We start from the raw sequence: 20,289 nt of genomic DNA, 5'->3' as shown, positions 1-20,289 counted from the left end.
ATTTCTCGCTAAGGCGGTATATCGAATCCGAGTCACCCAAGTACCAAGAAGACGCCTTACCGACTACGCTTATCGACTTTACTTCACAGAATGGCAAACGAAAAGTGGAATATTTTGAAGATTAAATTTCTTGGAAAATTGGATTCTCTACTTGAAGTCTACAAGTATACAATTCATGTCTATGCCTAGATATATAAAGTAACGCTATTCGGAATATATTCCTGGGTCAAGGCAAGGGTGCCAATCCTGGGGGGCAAAGCTCCTGTGGGTCCCCTTTATTGTATTTATAAATATACAATATTTGGAATAATTTGAACGCATTTTATCTTAAAATCCTCATATATATATATTTCTGCATATGAATGCCCCCCCCCCCAAATTTACAGAGAAATCGGCGCCCTTGAGTCAAGGTCAAAACATGTCAGTTTACCATTCTCACCACGGGAGGGAGACTTAAGTCCCCCCCCCCGAAATCTTACTTACTATAGTAAAGTATATGAAATATCTTGTAGAATTTTCACATTTTCAGGCAAAGTTCCCCCCTTAAAAGTTAGAAAAAGGCTCCCCAAAACAAAATCGTAAATACGCCACTGTCAAACCACATCAGTTTTAATATGATTTGGTGTAGGTTAATTCTTCATTTTATCTCAAAATGTAATTAACATAACTGAACTATCAAGAAACGTAGTTTATTTCCCGCTGTTTACAAAGTAGCTAAGAGAAACTAAGATATGTTTTAACTGAATTATCGAAAATTGCAGGTTATTTCCTACTTTCCACAAAGGAAGAAAAATCAATAGCTAGGCCTCTATTTTTGTAACAAAAGAGCACATACAAAATATTCTTGGTCTTCAGAATTAGGCTTATTCAGAAAATTCAGGGTCCGGAATACAGTCTTATCTCGATTTCTAAATTTTGACAGTAATCCAGTACGTGCATGCTATTCTATAGCATTGAAATATAAGATTGCTAGAACTGTAAACAACATAACAATAAAACAAACAATGTAAGAATAAAAGTAAAATCAAATAAAATTCTACCGGGGGTTGTATGGCGCACTTGCCAAGCAACCCCAAATGCTATACGCCAACTAACCCCAAGCCCATGTTGTGCATTAAACTCGTAATTACTCAGCAATTGTTAGTTGTTTGAATATCCATAAAAACAAAGTCTAGATCTAACTAATGTAGTGATGCGCAGGAGACGAGTCGAGACAGGATTTTCCTGACAAAATACCAGTCGAGACATGGCTCTTCCAATAGAGAAATATACATTTTTCGAGTCAAGACATCACTTTTACAGCACATTTTCGAGACGAGACAGTCACAAATATTGTCTCGTGCGCATCCCTAGATGGAATCATTTGTGCACCCAGGTTGTTCTCTACTGTTTGTCTTATCTTGGTGTCAGGAATCACCTCCCAAACATTGTCGGTTTTGTTTTGGAACACCCTGTATAATAATGACGAAGTGAAGCAGCTTTCACAGAATGATTCAGGTGTACCGAAAACTCTCGGTATTCCAAAACTTCCAAGCCATTTTAAGTCCTAGAATAAATGTATAATTGTAGTGAGGTGTTATATGGAAAAATAAAGGCAGTTCCACCCCCTTGAATTTTTACAGTAACACCTGGATTGCTTTTAAAACTCCTCGTGTTTCTTGTGCTGATCTTTGGTTTGCTAATTATGAGTCATCAAATTTAAGTCAAATTTTCGAAAAGAAAAAAATTCTAACTGCAATTTTGAACAGAACATTACAGTGAAACAAAGAGTACTACAGTTTAACAGTTTACCAGAATTTTAGTACATATCTTACCAACCATACTATGTATTATCTGTCGTCGTAGTATAGTCAATATCAGAAACCTGATTAATTTTTCGCTTCACTATGAATTTTTCATAAGAGGTAGTGTGGTTATCATATATAATCAGTTTTTAGGTTTCCAAAGAAATTCGTTTTCTCCCGACTTCCTCTAAAACTAAGCATGAGAAGTTACACTCATCATAACATTAGCGAGTTCTATATATTAATGAACGTCTCGTCTCTAAACTTTTTTTTCTCCTTCAGCGTTAATAATCTCTTAGATTGTGCCTGAATTCATAAAAGTTTCGAGTTTACTACTGAAAATTGAAAAACAAATCAGTAGACTGAATTCTTAAGAATGGCTTACACCCAAATGAACTGCGTCCACACAGTTTCCAAACACAGGTTTCAAGAAAAACTGTGAATCAAAATAAGGAGCAAAGAAATAGATATTGCATGTTCCTTATTTATTTCCTAAATGGATCTCCGTTTCCTCACGTAATTGACAACATAATGAAATAATAATGGGATATTCGTACGTCAAACATATACTCACTTAAATACATAGAAATGCTTTTTACAGAGAATATACATAAAAACAAAGTTAAAAGTGTTTGGATAAATTACTAACTTTATCAATAGGTACATCATTTGGTGTGGCTGGGACTTTCCATTTACCCTTTATTTTACGTTAAAATGTTTCATTATGAATAATACAAATGGTTTTATCCAGAAATGAAAATGCATTAAGCATTACTTCTCTCCTGGAGGATAAAAATGATACAATCTTATTTTATGAGGCACATGGAAACCTCAAAGGAAGTGAACTATACATATAGGAAACAAGAAAACAAAACAAACAATATTTTTATAAGCTTTTATAGTTTAATCAAAACGTTGGTCTTGTAAACTATTATTGAATCAAATTCTATTTTGGTTCGTTAACACATTGATTACCTCAGATACTTATGGTCGCCGTTTTAGAATTCTTTTGGGATAATATCCCGCATATTTTCTTAAGCATGATGAAATGGTGAATTTATTTATGTAAGAAATGAACTTCTACATATAAAATATAAAACTACATTTTCTCAAATTAATTTCTAATTGCCGAATATTATTTTCCAAACAGTAAATATTAACAATTAAGTACTGGTTTGTTATGTATGCCTAATTCAAATTTTCTGATATTAATACTGTTTAAAGAAAAAAGAATGTTTGGCCCCAAGAGAAATACCAAAGGATTGAATTTATTCAACTTAACAAAGGACCTACTCAGTTTGGCACAAGGACCAGACTGTGTCATGTGATCAGATCAAAATTCACGTTCCGTCCTAAATCGAGTCTGGAGATTCCAAATCCAGATATGAGATATTTCAAGGCACGTAACTTCCGCGTGACGCACCCCCGGTCATTCGAAGAAGATGTATATACTTTATCATCATTATTATTGATTTTATTCAAACAATTTGACTTTTGACAATCTTCTATCCATATTTGCCTTACGTGCTATACATCGTTTTTAAGGCCTTTCTTATTTTCTTGCAATAACTTTTTAATTAGCCACCTTCTTATTATAGTTTCGAGATATGTTGACTACTTCATACTTTCATCGATTATCCATTGATTTTAATGTTAATGTTTCGTACTTTTTGACTATGTTTCATCCATTTTAGGAAAATTTGGTTTGGAATATAGAATGTACATAGTCTCTTCTACATTTGAGCTAAATTTCAGCCATCTCTCCCCAAAGTCTGTTCGCATCATTACAATCGGATACGCCCTTAAGATGAAAATGAAATGAAATCTTTAAGTTTTACGTCCCACGGTTATGCCGGTTAGGCTAAAGGAGACGGTGATGATGAGAGATGAATGAAAACAGTGGAATAAAGAAAGTGGAAGGAAACGGTAGAACCCCGAGAAAGCCCACGCACACGGTGTTTGTCCACCACAAAGTTCACTTGGCGGGTGCATAGTTTGAACCCGGGACCCCAAGTACCAGAGGTGAACGCTTTTCCACTGAGCCACCGTGGCCCCACCCTTAACATGAGTATGTGTAATGCATAATTTTTCTTTATTATTTTTTTGTAATAATACAACTTGGGGATATATTTAATGACGCCAAATACAGGGTGTTTGAAAAAGAATTCCCTAGTTTTAAGTATAAATTTAATTGGGAAATGAATGAAACCACATCAATCAGTACATATCATGAAAGAAAATTCTTTTTTAAGTTTTGTTTAATGTTTTTAGATTTCATTGTGGCCTTGCACACGTCGAGATGATATTCCACTTCTCGCCACGTATTTACCAATATTTCAGGTGTAACTGTCCTAACCGCCGCTACGATTCTTTCCCGTAAATGATGATTAACTGTTCCACTCACATGAAATGTAGCATTATTAAAAACGAGAATCTTTTTTTTAAAAAAAAATAATATCATCATCAATGCTGTGTAGAAAGTCAGCAGCAAACTGATACCTTTCGATTTTATCAGTAGGTTTAATTTCATTTAACAATTTCAATTTGTAGGCGCGCAACTTAAGTCTTTTACGCACAATATCTCGCACAGCCTTTAGGCACTCCTAATTTTAGACTACGTCTGGCCAATGACTTTTTCGGGCTCCGAACACAAGAAACACGGATCTGTTCAACATCTTCAGAAGTTCTCGGTCTACCTGCTGATTTTACTTTTAAAATACTACCGGTTTCCTTGAAAGACTTTAGCCAATGACGGATAGTTTTTGCTGTAGTTGGTTTACCATACTGACGTCTAACATTCCGTTGCACTGTTATAACTGACTCAGTTTTCACAAGCCAAATAATACATTGCGCTTTCTGTTGCGGAGTACACATTGTTGCTGAGTTGCTCTGCACTGCATGCCTGGATGAACTGAACTGAGGAAACAGAGAGAAAAAACAGTACTGGTGCCGTCTCAAGGTCCAGTAGACCTGCCAACTGCAGGGGAAGCAAACTTGGAGAGTTGATGAATCAAACACCACAAACTAGAATAGTGTATGTCACTTTGTACAGATTCTAGGACATATTGAAACTAGGGACTTCTTTTTCAAACACACTGTACTGAACTATACCTCAAACTCACAGGCTATAATATTATCTGTAAACTTTGCTGAATGTAGTGTGCACTTATTTGACTCTTTTCTTTGACTGCTTCCCATAATTAACAATCCTGGGGATTAAAATAGGTCAGGAATAAGCTGTGAATATATATCTCCCTAATGTGGGGTGTATTACTCACTCCTTCTCAAAATTATAAAAAGTGATTCACAATGTACTTAGTAAAAGTATTAGGTATTCATACAATACAGTACTTTCTTGAGACCAGAAAATCTTTTTTACTGCTTGGACTTAAATCTCACCCTCATCCGAGGTTTTAAAAGTATCTTCTATAATAGCCTTCGTGAAAAAAATATCAATTTTGACACAATAGCATATCGGTTTATTGACGATTTCGCATAACTCGATTGCTTCAAATCAGTCAAATATAAGGACCTACTTAACACCTCCAACATGATTAAAGGCGGATACATAACCAGTTTTGTATAAAAATTGATTTTAGTCGAATATGGCGTATGTTTTCTGAAGGTTACCAATCGTCTTAATTGATTGGAACTAAATGAACCAATAATGAGAGACCGTGAATTCTCCCCAACTTTATATATCATATTTTCAGTGAATATATCTCAAAACCACTTATTTTTATGGATAATAGTGTGTGTTTTGTCGGAGATTACGAACTAATCCTGTAACTTTTGTTTCTAATTAGAGACCGGGAAGACGACGGGTGGTTTGCTTCAACAATACACAGTATGATCAGTAATACTGTTGTTTTTGCTATAAATAGAAACGTACAATTCAAACCAGTGATGCACTCCCAACGTCCCGAAATCGATTGTCTACGGTTTACCTGTAGGCAACGCGCAGACAATATAAATATGATTTATAATTGTTGTCGGATGCTCCTATAATAAAAGATTTACTATTCGTCATTCGTCATTCGTCAGGTGCTTACGAACTGTAAACTGAATTTTACATACTGTCGCATGGGAACCAGAGGAACGTAACTCCATAAACTCCATAGGTTTGCAGGCGAAAGGACCACAAATATTATTTTCTTAGAAAGCTTTCCTTTTAATAAGATGGTAATTGAGCTACATTACAACAGATGATCAACAAGAAGAACAGATGGCGTTACGTTTCATTTATACAAAGTGGGGGTTCAAAGTTATGTCCAAACATGAAGAAAACTAAAAATGAATTTTTGGAGTTACCTACCTCTGGTTCTCATGAAACGATACTATCAGTAACATTTATCGGGACTTCTCGTACAGAATATCTGCTTCGTCTGCATAGAAATTGCATAAATCAAGTTCTTTTGTATTCAGATCAAGACTCATCATGTATATCTGATTCTATTCACATATTTCTGCAACTAATTTAGGTAACCACCAGCGGAGCATACGGTGAAGTCACCATTTGCTGTTCCTATAGATTTCTGCGGTTGGTCTTCTGAGAAGAGAATTTTTCTCAAATTTTGTCACTATTTTCCACGGCTTGTAGAAACACACATAAAGAATATGTACTTACTTAGTCTTTGTTTGTGTGTGCAAAGCTTGTAAAGAGAAAACGGCAGAGGAGTCCAATTAGTGCACTTTATAAGTAGACCCTTCTATAATGGAAGTTGTGCAGGGCTATTGTTAAAACATGGAAGTCACACTGAGTTCAACAGATAGTGGCACGAAGGCTAGTTTTACGCAATTCAACTTCCTGTAGGTGTATACCTTCCAATTTATTGTTTTTATTTCAGTCATAGCAGAAAAAAAAACATGTAGAGTTTGTATTGTCTATATACAGTAGCTCTACACAAAAGTGTAGACATATAAGGCCTTATGCAGAATCGTTTTGACGTATGATTAGAGTCATACTAAAGAGTTCGAATAACATATATTTCCTGCAGTAGTCAGATTTTTAGTATGGCTCTAATCGTACGTCAAAACTGCTCTGCATAAATCGGTGAGAGTTTATCATGAACAATTATGCGAGTTCTGTTTGTTGAAAGTAAATTTACTTACAAAATATTTTAAAACTTATAAAAATAAAACAAACCTTCTATGTAATTCAAAATTATTTTATTTTATTATTACAAACAGGTTTTGATTAATACCCTTTAGCTAAAAAAACAAAGAAGTTTCTTAATTTACTACAGAAAAGTTCGTTTAGGTTGTTTGTCAACTAAACAAAAGATTCGCTGGAAAAGAAACAACTAGAAAAATTAAGACCACACTAAGAGATCACCTGATGGAAGAATGGGGGAATTGTGTTGGATAAAGAGCAAACCTAGAACTGCGCTGCAAGCTATAAAATCCAGAAAACCACTGGCATTCGAAGAAAACTAACTGGAAATGTCAACAAAGAACCCAAAGAAAGTGTTGAGGGAAGCAGGTAAGTTAGATAAATGGGTAAAGTATCAAAAGAAAGAGTAACGGAAATGGTAGATGGTTAAAAGAAAATATCTAAGATGATTTTAAAAAGTGTAAATAGGATTTTTGAAAACATTATGAGTCATGGAAATCGTGTTATTAGCTGTGCAGGGAATATCAGACACTTAAAGGAAAGCCATGGATGAAATATACGGAAAAAATAATATAGGATGTAGGAAAGAAATAGTGTTTGGAAATGAAAAGTCTGGCTAAAGACAGGATATAATAGAAAATTAAGTCAAACCAATCCATAGATTGATTATCCTAGAAACGGGAACCTCAACTATTTAATAGACACGCAACCATCGCTGGACTATAGGTTTGCGTGCACCATTGTACTTTAGGTGCATGTTTCCAGAGAAAAGAGCACAAAAATTTTCACAATCCTTCACCTCCACAAATTATCCGTCTGTTTTAGCCTAAAGGGTATACATAACATGTGAACAAACTAGAAGAAGTACATTTCATTTGTTTTTTTTTAATTTTTACATGATAGAATGTAAACTAATAATGCACCTTTTTCGGAACATGCCATGGAAGTTCAATCATTGATATGGAGCTAAGAGCTGAACAGAGGTCGTCAATACTTGCACAAGTTGCTCCAGGTACCTCTTTTCTAACGCATGGGCGAAACTCAGAGCCGCACTTGAATCAAAGAAAAGCATGGAAGATCTCTCGTGCCCATCTTAGATCGAATTAGGGTCACCCAGGTGCCAGGAAAACACCTTACCAACTAGGCTTATCAATTTTAGTTATAGAACGGCAAAACGAAAAATGGAGTGTTTGGAAAATAATTTTGTTGAAAAACTGACACTTCTCCTTGAAGTGAAGTTTTCAAATTTATATATACATATATATATATATATATGTATATATATATATATATATATATATATATATATATATATATATATATATATATATATATATATATATATATATATATATATGCGTCAAGCTAATGTATTGAGAAGCTGCTGCCTGCCTGCCTACCTGATAATGACAACAGATGTCACTATTTTGCGAAAAACCATAGATTTAAAACTATTGTGGCGACTTAATAGCAACGTAAACTGCGTCCTCTTGCTTAAATTATTCCAAAATATCACAATGGTCGTAACTGTAGTTAGAGTTCATCATCCCTATATGTATTACACCAAAGATATTGCAGAACAAGCAAAAAAAAGAAACAAAGTCAAATATAAATCATTAAAGCACTAAATTAACCACAATTCTAATTTTAATTCTACAGCAAAATGCTCACGTGCAACTTCAACAGCTTTAATACATAGAAAGCCAAAAGTCACTAAACTACTGTCAAAAACACAATATAATATACATCCTGCAAAACACTGTACACTTATTATTTCCTCAACTTAGAACTCTATTTATGAAATACTTCAATTACAAATGCCATTATACTCAAAGATAATCCGAAAATAAGAAATGCAAAACCACCCATCAAATCCTTAATAGAAATTATTACAACATCATTATCTTTAGCACTGAAAGCTAAATGTCGTCTTGTTGTTCGTACCTCATGTAACGTATCAGTTTTCCATTTTTTACGTAATCCATATTCCACACAATCTTGAATCACTTGGTTAAAAGAATTCACGTAAGGAGAATTTGGTCGCAGCAAATAAACACTAGGAACTGAAACAACAATCTGCTGGACTTTATGAATCAACGGTTTACCTTGTGAATCGAAAAAGGAGTGTGAATATACCAAATAATCAACACCACTGGATGTCCAAAATATACCCCAATTTTTAATTCCGGCTAAATCTACTAACGCTTCTGCCACAGCTCTTGGAGAAGTAAAATCCTTCCACTTGTCCAGAATCTGTTTCATTACGTGATCAGTAGGGTCAGAGAAAAAACTCCGATGGTGAGAAAGGCCACCAAGCGGAATGCCTGAGTCTAAAAGATCATACATACTATTAATTAACTTATATTTTATTGGTTTTGAAACAAATCTAAAAAGCGAAGCCTGGTAGCTATAATTCAAAATGAAAGAACCCAGAACCCAGATTACAAATACTATTCTTACCAGAGGAATACGAGGTGGTTCTGGGACTGATATCCCTAAAAGTATGGAGAAATTATACATGAAAGGAGATCGGAATATTAAACAGTTTCTATTCTTAATAAGTGATTTGATTAATTTCATAGACATAATAACGAGACCATATAAGAATAAAATTACAATCCAGCAATATAAGTGGAAAGGAAAAATTATACTCATCCATTTAGGATATGTGGAGGGTTGGCGAACAGCCCATATCATTCGATAGAAATCTCCACTCAGTATTGGATGAAAATGTACAAAATGATTCAATTTTGGTGTTCTACCTACAAAGCTTCCTTCTAATTCTCCGGATTTTATTCTTGCCAAGTCACCGAGAAATGTGCCATTAGGTAAGAGTCTACCATGATGATTTTTATTAATTCGTTTCGTAAACTTCAAGGTAAAATTCATCTTCTTCGCAATTGTATATAGTGTTTTTGGAGTTGGTCCCTTAGCAATAACACCACCATCTATTCTCTTTTCTAATATGGAATCAGGGGGTAAGAAAAACGTTGTAGCACTCAATTCACACGAATGAAGGTTTTCTAATTTATTCGGAAATAAGTCACTTCCTTTGATCATACGTCCCTTATGCCATTGATCGATGAGTATTAGTCTACCAGCTGACTTACAATGATCATTTGAGAATGGAAAGTACGTGTATATGTCGATGATATTTAGCAACTTTATATTTCCCATTGTTATGACAATCACATTGTATATATTTTCCTGAAACGCACTACGGAAAATACTTTCTGTCCCAGTTGTTATTTTATGCATCCTAGAAAGAACAACAATGAATTTACTTCTGGGACTTAAATAAAATAATTTCATCCTGTGAATCGTTTTCAATAAATCAACATCGTTTTCCAAGAAAAACAAATAAACTATTGAATCTTCGGACCACTCTAATACAGAAACCTTGAGTTTTGATGTATTTAGTACATCTGGCAAGTTGCTGTTAACAATTACAAATGCACCGTTGTAACTTGGTGGCAACACATCCAATCCAATATTCGTATTATCTGCAAACACAGTTACAGCTCGTGTGTTTTTGTCATATATGGATAGAATGTACGAAAGGCAACCCAATAATTCACTGTTGTGTTGGTTTCTTGGTAATTTTTGTACCAGAGTTTCTCCCGCTTTTGTTGTGTTAGCCATTAAAAAGAATATAACAACCACCATGTAATGTGTCCTCATTTTCTCGTCAAGATTGCCTAAAAGAAATAAGAAGAATTTTGTTAGAGTGAAAGTTTGTAGTCTTTATATTACTTATCTATGATTGATTTGATCATTGGGCTTTCAGAAAGAAACAATATACTATATATTACCAAAGTTCCGAGGAAGAAAAACTTAAATTTATACGGAAAGAATATGAAAAATTAACACAGTCTTTTACATCATAATACTAGAGCTATATACAGAATCTGGTCTTGAATCTTCTTAGCTCTGAAAGCAGCTCCTGATAGAAATTTTAATGTTTAACTATGACAAGAATGACAAAACGTGGACTTCATTCCCTTGTGTAATGAATGCAGCAGTTATAAAATCACTGCCAAACGGGAGGGAAAATGAGTAGATATCGGAAGTATATTTAACTCTTAATTAATTTCATCATTAGTAAAAATAATTGTAACAAGTAGTGATAGTATTTTAACCGTTAGTGGAATTAATTTTACTGATGGTTTAACTGAAACTAGCATTGAGTTTTGTTTCACCTTAAACCTACAACATGCTAACTATGAGAACAAAATGAAGAAAGATTTACTACCTCCGGTTTTCATAACAGAAACAATGGACAGGAAAAGTTTGGTAAGGTTATATACTTCAGTATCAGTTTGTATTCAAAGATGGCGTAGTTATGGTATCGCATCAATATTTAGGTTTACAAAAACAGTTTTTTTTTTCGATTTTCTCAAAAACTACACCTGATGATCTATACACACTCATATATAACTTGTTCAGTTGATCTCCGTGTGCGTGGGTTTCCTCGGAGTCTTCCGTTTCCGCCCACTTTCTTCATTCCACCATTTCATTCATTACTCATCATCACCGTCTCCTTTACCCACACCGGCATAAGCGTGGGACGTAAAACTCAAAGATTTCATTTAATTTTTTTTCAGTTGATTGAAATCTATTGATTGTTTATCTCTGGACATTTAAAAATTGTTTGACCTAAGGAAGGACTGAGAAAACATTTAACCCTCTCACTTCTGCGCAGATGTGGTTACGCAATTTACATCTTCCTGTAATTTAGTGCATTTCCTTAGGCATGCAAGGTTTACTTGATTCTGCGGTTGACTTTGGGTATATAAGACATCGGAACTTTCACCAACCATATCATGGACTTCAAAAACTATGAATTTGAGACAAATATCTATTGTTCTCAATCATTGTGTATCCACTCTCCACTACAGTACTCTCTTCAGGACTGTAATATGTGCAAGAAGTTTGGATAAAGTGCTTCCGGTGTTCTAGAGTTATGCTTTAACATGGAGTTCCACATATACATCAATTTTTATATATGACGAATGTCGAAAAAGAACTGATATTTAAAGAAACCAAAAAAATCATAGGAGAGAATATTTTCTTCTTGTTGAGGTATAAGTACATACAAGTTTTTTTATGTAGTCATCACGAACTTCAAGACATTCCTGGTATCGTGGGCCCAGTTTCAATTTTACCCTCTCTGTAAATATCTGGCATTTCAGATTGCTTCCAGTGTAGAATTCATATCTTGAGGACTTTAATGTAACTGAAACGTTTCGATGCAAGCCACTGTTTCAGATGAATAAAAAAAATAAATCAATGGGGCAATGACAGGGCTTAAGGGAGATGATTGAACTCTTCTCGTCGAAATCTTAGAATTATCTTAACAGTATCAGCAACTGTGGTAGCCGGTTGATGTCATGGACAGTTATAAGTCTAACGTGACATAAGTAGGTCGTAAATTACTTTGACTTCAGTTTTGGTCCAAATTAGCTCAAAATAATCGCAGATGGGTAATTACAGTTCAAGCGGAGGACTACTTTCACAAAACTCTGATAGCTCCTTTAAGAAGTCAACGTAGACTATAATGGGAGAGTAAGAACCAAAACTAACATTAAAGACAAACTTACCGTCTACAGGCAACAGGAAGTTTCACAATAATACTGCTCAGTACACACAATTTGTCGCCAATGGTTACTCTACTTTATTGTAGGCAGAACGTAAAATAAATATTAATAATAAATTAGGTTTGATGAGGTAGGTGCTGTGCATGATAAACATTTCGTGAATAGTTTATAACGTTTGAATTATATTCAGTTCTAATTGCGTATAGAACCGCAAGATAAATATCAATACCTTTGATATATTCTGAAATAAGGAAAAATGTATTATCACAAATAGAAATACAATGCGTTATTATAAGTATATAATATTCATCTCTTTACGAATTTTTGATGACTCAAGTAACAAAGGGACATAGATCTATTTCGAATATAGTTATATTTCACGTATTTTCTTCTTATACAAAAGACTTCATTATACGTTATCTTTTAATTTCTTATTCAGTCAATAAATTTTTGGTAGCGGTTTTTTTTTTTCATTAGGCACTGCATCTTACCCAACCTCTAGTATTCCAAAGGATAAAAGTATGCAGAAGTTCCGAAAATGAAGGTCACCATTAGAGTGGTAAGAAAGGGTGTCCAACTTCCTATTTAGTCATATAATCGTTTGATGATTAAAATTATACTACATTATTTTTACAGAAAATTAGAGAAAAAAAATATAAGGGTAACATGATCATAGAATTTTAACAAATTAATTTCGTTTCACAGTCGTTAAACAACGGTAGACTTCCAAACGAATTGAATTTAAATTCGTTACGAATTGAATATTAAAAGTAAATCTATAGCACTTCCGGTCTTAGTAGAGAGACTGAGGAGAATCTTTTGTGAAGACACCAAATCGTTCAAAAAAGTCCGCTCCTTATTAATGATTTCGTTTTTATTCTCTAATTATCTACCTTAAGTGCAGTAGATTCCTAGCACTTTTGGTCTTAATACAGAGTGAATGCAGGAGATTCAAGCTTTTCTTGGCACGCTGATTTACAAAAAAAAGGGAAAAAAGAAGAAGAAGAAGAAGAAGAAAGAAAGAAAGAAGAAAAGAAAAGAAAAGAAAAGAAAAAAAAGAAAATAAAAAAGAAAACTACATCACATACAATTTTGATTTATGAAGATCGATATTGGAACTTGAAGTATTAGTAAATTTAAAACACTTTCACATTGGGTAGAGTGTTGTGGATGGTCGTAATAAGTTCTCCTGAAACGTATACATCGGTTACAAGAAAACAACATGTCGCTATCTGTTACCGTTTTAGTTGTATGGCCACAAATGCTGTAATATAAAATAGTCAAGAACTGACATTTCCAATTTGATTTGACTAAAGGGATAACGGAGGAGATGATACATATTCGTGGGATGCTGAGTGGATTGCAGTAAACCACTTTCCCTTTTCTACTGCCGTCATTTTCTATTATTTCGATAAACGTTGAAACATGAAATGGCTCACTTTCCATTCACTAAGTATTATCTAAAGGGTAACGGAGAAGATGAATCTATTTTTAGGAAAGTGAATTGACTACAAAAAACCGTTCCTGGATAACTTTTACCATTTTTGTTTTATGGAAAGCAATATAGAAACCGTAATTATTAATTATAAAGGTAACTAAGAAAGTTCTGTCACTTTTTGTGAAGGTCTGTATTCTATTGGCCTCACACCATGGGTTGAATGCGAATGGAGATAAGGTGAAGGTCAGTTGTTGGTGTGGGTTTATCCAACATAATACGTGGTTGTGGCAGTTCAGTTACACCGCGAACTTCCGCAAGGACAGAGTGGACATGGGGCCTTAGCAGAACGTCATAAGAGAGTATATGCTGTACGAGTTCAAACTTGGGTCAAACGCTGAGAGTATCGTGACTATATGCATAATGTAGAGGTAGCTCAGTAAGTTTAAGAACGGTGACGAAACACTCGAAGATGCATCACGTCCGGAAGACTAACACATGTACAAAATGAAGATCTTCAGTCAGCAATTGACGCGAGCAATAGCCATACATGTGAGGAACTGGGACTGTAATTTAGTGTGAGTGGAGAAATCATTCGACAGCACCTCCATCAACTTGGTAAGCACTACACGTAGGTCGATGGATCCCACATGATTTGACCCCGGGCCAGAAGGCAACGCGAGCAGACACCTGTGTTTCTTTGCTGTTTTGTCTGAGGAAAGAGCCATTCTGGACAGGGTGTTAACATGTGATAAGAAGTGGGTCCTGTACGAAGCTCACGGTGCTGTCATCATTGGTTAGCATCCCACGAACCGGTTCTAAAATAGCCGAAACCAGCACTACACCAGAAGAAGGTCTCCCTTTGTTTGTTAGACTGCTCGCTGTATCGTGATCAGGAACTGCTACTAGGTGCTCAGGACATCAATGCAACTGTATACTGTCAGTAGTTGAGCCCTGTTCAAGTAAAACTCAAAACTCTTGTGCCAACACTTCTGAATTGCAAAGTGGCCCTGCTGTTACAGAACAACGATATGCCCCGCGTGGCTCTAATGACCCGGGACACCATTCTAAGCCTTGGATGGGAAACATTATTCCATACGCAATACTCCCCGGATATTGCACCCTCCGATTTTCACCTGTTCCATTCCTTGGACAATCACCTTAGAAGACGTTAGTTCAAATCCTTAGTTGAGGTGCAAAATGTACTTCATACCTTCTTCGCTTCACGGCCCACCAAGTTCTACCGCGATGGAATCCATGGCTTTCCAGAACGTTTGCAGAAGATCGTCGATGCTGGAGACTACTTTTGATCTTCCAGGTACGTCTTAGGTGACATATCGATATTCGAAGGCAATGGGCAAAAAAGTGTCAGAACTTTCTTGGTTACCTTTATACTACTGTGGCCCTCATCTTGGGATGATGAGGGACTGCACAAAAATGTTTTCCAATATCTTTCAGCGCTTTTGCTCCGTGGAAATCAGTACTGAAAGCGGAAAGCGGAAAGCGGAAGTACTCGTAAAATCAAAGTAACCGAATTTGGTGTTGCGTGTGCTGGTCGTATGATCTCTTGAGATACTGAATTGATTGCAGTAAATCATTTGCACTTTTCTACTACCGTTTTTATTCTACTATTTCGATGAACATTAAAACAGGAAATGGTTTGATATGTATCTACCAACAGGCCGGTAGCTTAGGGGCCCCGATCCAATCACATTATAGTTCATCACCATATTATAGTTCATTAGCAAGCCTGCCGTGAAAATTTTAGGGGGTGCCCCCTAGACCCCCCCCCTTGGATACGGGCCTGTCTACCACTTCCTGTATTAACTAAAAGGTAACGTAGAAGGCGGGACGTATTCCTGGGATATTGAATCGATTACAAAGAACCGTTTCTGGATATCTTTTAATATTTTTTGTTTTATGGAAAGCAATTTACTAATTTTAACCGTTTCCAGTTTCAGTAAGTGTTGAAGTTTGTGATGAAATCTCTTGATTCGCTGAATAAATTGCAGATATATCTTTGTTACTATAAATTAACATTAATTCTAAGGTGGAAGTTAAGATAAACGTTCAAAGCGGTAAAAGTTCATTTGAACACTTCATGTTCGCATAGAGAATTAACGTAGGAGACGAAACCTATTTAAACAGCATTGAAACGTTTGCTGTTCATCTCAAGAACCACAGAAACTACAAATCTGACACAAATATCAAGCTTTATCAATCATTTTTGTATGACGCCACTCCTACTCCTCTTAATTGTGCAACGAGGATTTGCACTAACTCTGGGGTTGAACTTGGACTTAAAAGGCATTAGAGCTGTCACCAATCATTTCATGAACCCTGAAAACTATGGGTTCGACATTAATATCGATCGTTTCTGATCATTTTATATGTTTGTCCCTCTCTCTTCTCTCTTACTCTTCATTAGTAACCACGACAATACGCTTTTCCAGACTGTAATATTTAAACCAAGTTTGGATAAAATTGCTCCTAGGGTTATGCTGAAACATACTCACCCACACAACAAATTTTTATATATGTCGAATGTCGAAAAGATATTTAAAAATAGCAATAAAAGAGAGCAGAAGAAATTTATTGTGTTTCATATAATATCAAGTACATTCAACAGCTATTTTTTGACGTAGTCGCTATGAACCTCCAGACATTTGTGGCATCGTGGTGGCAGCTGTCAGTTATCCTGTCTGTAAATATGTGTCTCCTGAGAATATATAACATCTATTTTGATCTAAGTTCATTATATTATAATTTCTGGAACTAATTAAAACGTAGTTTACTCATTAAATATTTCAATGATAACACACAAACTAGAATATATTTATTTAAACAGATGTATTTTCCGCAGATTCTCTGCATTTACCTTTCTATTTTTACAAAATTCCTTCTCTATAATTGAGAATACATACATTATTAATATCTTCTCCGTGTATTATATCCGACCTGTATATAAAAGCATGTTTACATATGTCTGGCCACAAAACTTCATAATATAAATGTTTAGATCTGGTCATACAAGAAAATAATATCATACGATACGAACTATTTTCCATATCAAGCTATACATATTTATTAATGTTATCATTATAAGAGTGCTACCAGTCGTAAGATTCCCTGAGAGTGTTAGTGGCGTACGTAAGATGGCCTTAACCAACACATTAAGCAAAGAAAAAATAAACATTTACCGTATTCATATATGTGTACTTTCACTTGAAGTTACATGAACTTGGGAGCTTAAACCCATTCTTTTAAAAACTTCCTTGATTACTCCATAACTACAAGATTAGTCGTGCTAATTTACTTGCAAGAAGTTGTCCTTCAAAAATAGCTTTCAAGGCAATACGATCTGAGCTTCTTTTTATAAAACTTAGCGCAACAGCATATCAATACCGGTATTGTATCTTCTTAAATTAAATGGTAGTGATATGACACAATTACGATTATAATTACGGGAACAATAACAGGAAGGTTCAGAAACTAAGGTTACAAGGCCGATAATTCTCTAGTTTCGTCTGTTATACAGGAAAGAGGAGTGTGCGGTAATTTTAATACATGGAGTTGGCTACTGTGCATAGTTTCAGCCACCCAAAGCCGGCCTTAGGTGGTGCGTGGCCCCAGGTTTACAACTAACTTGCACCAAGGTCTTTACATAGAATACACACACACACACACACACACACACATATATATATATATATATATATATATATTGCTCTCCCTGCTGATGTAGTGGTTAGCGCGTACGCCTGTGGAGTACATAGTCTCAAGCCAGATTTCCGGTGGGAGAGAACACAAAATTTCATTTCATAATAACTCCCTTTCATTAATTATCCATCTTCCAAGAACAAATCCTAGGACATCAATTAAAAAAAAATATTTTCATTTCATTTCAAAAGTATAAAAGAAATTTTGCAGTCATAATGATGGATGTCAATCAACATGTCATTATAATACTTGTTTTGGTGAACTCCCTCGTAATTTTGAACAAGTGTTGAAATAAAACCTAAAATTATGTTTTCCATCACCACATTATCAAACACTGAGTTCCCTGGATGCCCGAAAATTTTAAAGTTGTTAAAAGAAACCCTAAAATTGTGTTTTAGTTACCCCATTGTCGGAGCATACCGGGGAGCACTCCCGGACCCACCAGAAATGAAATCCTGGCTACGCCACTGTGCATATATTAAATATAGTAAATATCTATAGTACTATAAAATTTCATACTAATCTACTAAATACAACAGTGTACCAGCAAGCCAATCTTACAAGTTTTGACATGTATTTCGAATAATTGAACACCTTTCGAAAATACAGGTAATGTAACTGACCCTCTTGCCCACCCCGCAGGCGGCCATACATACAACAATAATTACACTTTAAGACGTGTTTCAAAAATTTAGCAAAACTACCAACAATCCTTACATTGAGGAAAATATAAGAGAATGACGTCCTAAATACATCATAATAACTATAAATACCATAATTTCTTTGGCAATTTGGCCTTACACAAATTGACTTTCAAAAGTTTTATTTTGCAATTTAAGGTTAAAATGATATGCCCTACTTTTACTGTGTGTTAGCATGACTGGATAAAACATAACACCTGCGTATAACTTGTTATGAAAATTTTATATTTTTAAGATATCGTGAAATGCACATTAATATGAATTTGTTGGGTCAAAGATTTAACGACTGTATCTTTTTGGAAAGAGTTCAAGTCAGGAAAACCTAATGTATGCTAGTGAGAACATTGTAGGTAGCTATTTATGAAAGGTTTAATCAGGTTGAAATAGTTATCGACTGCAGGCAGATGATGAGACGATCTCAGACCTTACGGAATTGGTGGAAGATGGATGACATATTTTCCATTGGGTTATTCGAGTAGCAGCTACCTTTCAGTACGCACTAGTATACATTTGGTTTCCCTGACTTGATTTTAAAAAGTACATCCACAGGATTTTTCGCAGGAGAGGGCAAAGTTTGTCCTCTGGTTTTGTATTTTAATATAGCTATAATAAGAGAATGGATATGCAAAGAAATCGCACTGAGGCTGATTTTTTTTATACCATTTAGGTATTCACGGTAATATTACCTGATCAGTAAGATGGGCAGGTACTTTTACTTAGTGGGGTGTTCAAAGTAAAAGAGAGTGTGCACCCAGAATAATGATATACATTTTTACAGAAATTCAAAGAAAACAATATTTTTACGTCCAGAAGAAATTTGGGGATGTTAGGAGCATTGGGGGTGCAGAATACTCCCTGGACAAAAAAAAACATCAATTACAGAACACAAGTTGTAAACGTAAAACAAAATAAAGAAATTGTTGCAGCATTAAATTCAGAAAATATTTGCTTATGCCCGGAAACTTAATACCAATTATTCATTTACCTGTTAGGGAGAAGCCATACCCTCCCTTGTGGAGTCCACGGATGAATCTGTATTGCAATATGTTGTGTACTTGACAACCAGAGTAGCAGAGCCATCTTAACTGTACACAGCCACTTGGGCCGGGGGCCCCGCGAGCAGAATGGCATGTATTAATTACATGTATTAGGAGCAAAATTTAGTCATAAGGACCACCACACGATTGTTTGCTCTGAGTTCTAATATGCTGTTTAAACGGCACTGGAGAGTAGGTTAGAGTAGAGAGTAGAGTAGATGGCACTAATGCTGGGCCCCCTTAGGCGCGGGGCATAATTGGGAGCAATCGGTCCAATCGTCTTAAGACCGACCCTGCAGCCACCCGCCATCTATAGCGCTAGTTGTAGGTAAACACAAATGGTTGCTCGTCTGGAAAACTTGTCTCGCGATGATGTCTGCTCAGTTATTCGATTTTTGTGGGCGAAACATCTAACCGTGGCTAAAATTCACCGGCGGCTGGTAGAGATTTACGGAGAGACTGTAATGTTTTGTCCGCATGTCGCAGAATGACGTCGAACGTTTGCAACTCGTAGAGAAAATGTCACCGACGAGGAGCGCAGTAGCGGACTCAGCACGGCATCAACAGATTTGAACACAACTCGTGGAAAGGAGCTTTTTTAGGACATCAGAAGAATCGCCTAAAGGCGTCTGATGGCAGAATTGCAAATGTCGTTCGGAAGCGAATGTCGCCTAGGAGGCCGTTTCTTCGCTTCAAACAAGAAGGTGAAACACCTCATGACCTAAAGTTCTTTCATGTACATACGTTCGTAATTTTTGGAATCGGAAGTTAAAGTTTAATGTCATATCTTACATTTTGGCAGTTGTTTCATTGTATGGATACTGGTACATTACCTCAGATTCAACGAGAATGGTACACTTTATATCGGGTGTTGCAAAATAAGTGTTACAACTCTTGGGAGG

The 20,289-nt window shown here is 35.5% G+C and overlaps 1 protein-coding gene across 1 annotated transcript; it reads right to left on the bottom strand.

The window, feature by feature from the left end:
* Positions 1 to 8,688: 8,688 nt before the first annotated feature.
* LOC145669758 (uncharacterized) lies at positions 8,689 to 10,074 on the bottom strand. Its single transcript, XM_081738095.1, has one exon. The coding sequence runs from the start codon at positions 10,072 to 10,074 to the stop codon at positions 8,689 to 8,691; it is 1,386 nt and encodes a 461-aa protein (XP_081594221.1).
* Positions 10,075 to 20,289: the final 10,215 nt, after the last annotated feature.

Source organism: Thermobia domestica, chromosome 14 (genome assembly GCF_964235325.1).
Source record: "Thermobia domestica chromosome 14, izTheDome1.hap1.1, whole genome shotgun sequence".
NCBI lineage: Eukaryota > Metazoa > Arthropoda > Insecta > Zygentoma > Lepismatidae > Thermobia > Thermobia domestica.
This window is presented reverse-complemented; position numbering and strand designations above follow the sequence as displayed.

Coding starts and splice junctions, on each gene's coding strand:
- LOC145669758 (XM_081738095.1), bottom strand. CDS start 10,074: ATGGGAAATATAAAGTTGCTAAATATCATCGACATATACACGTACTTT.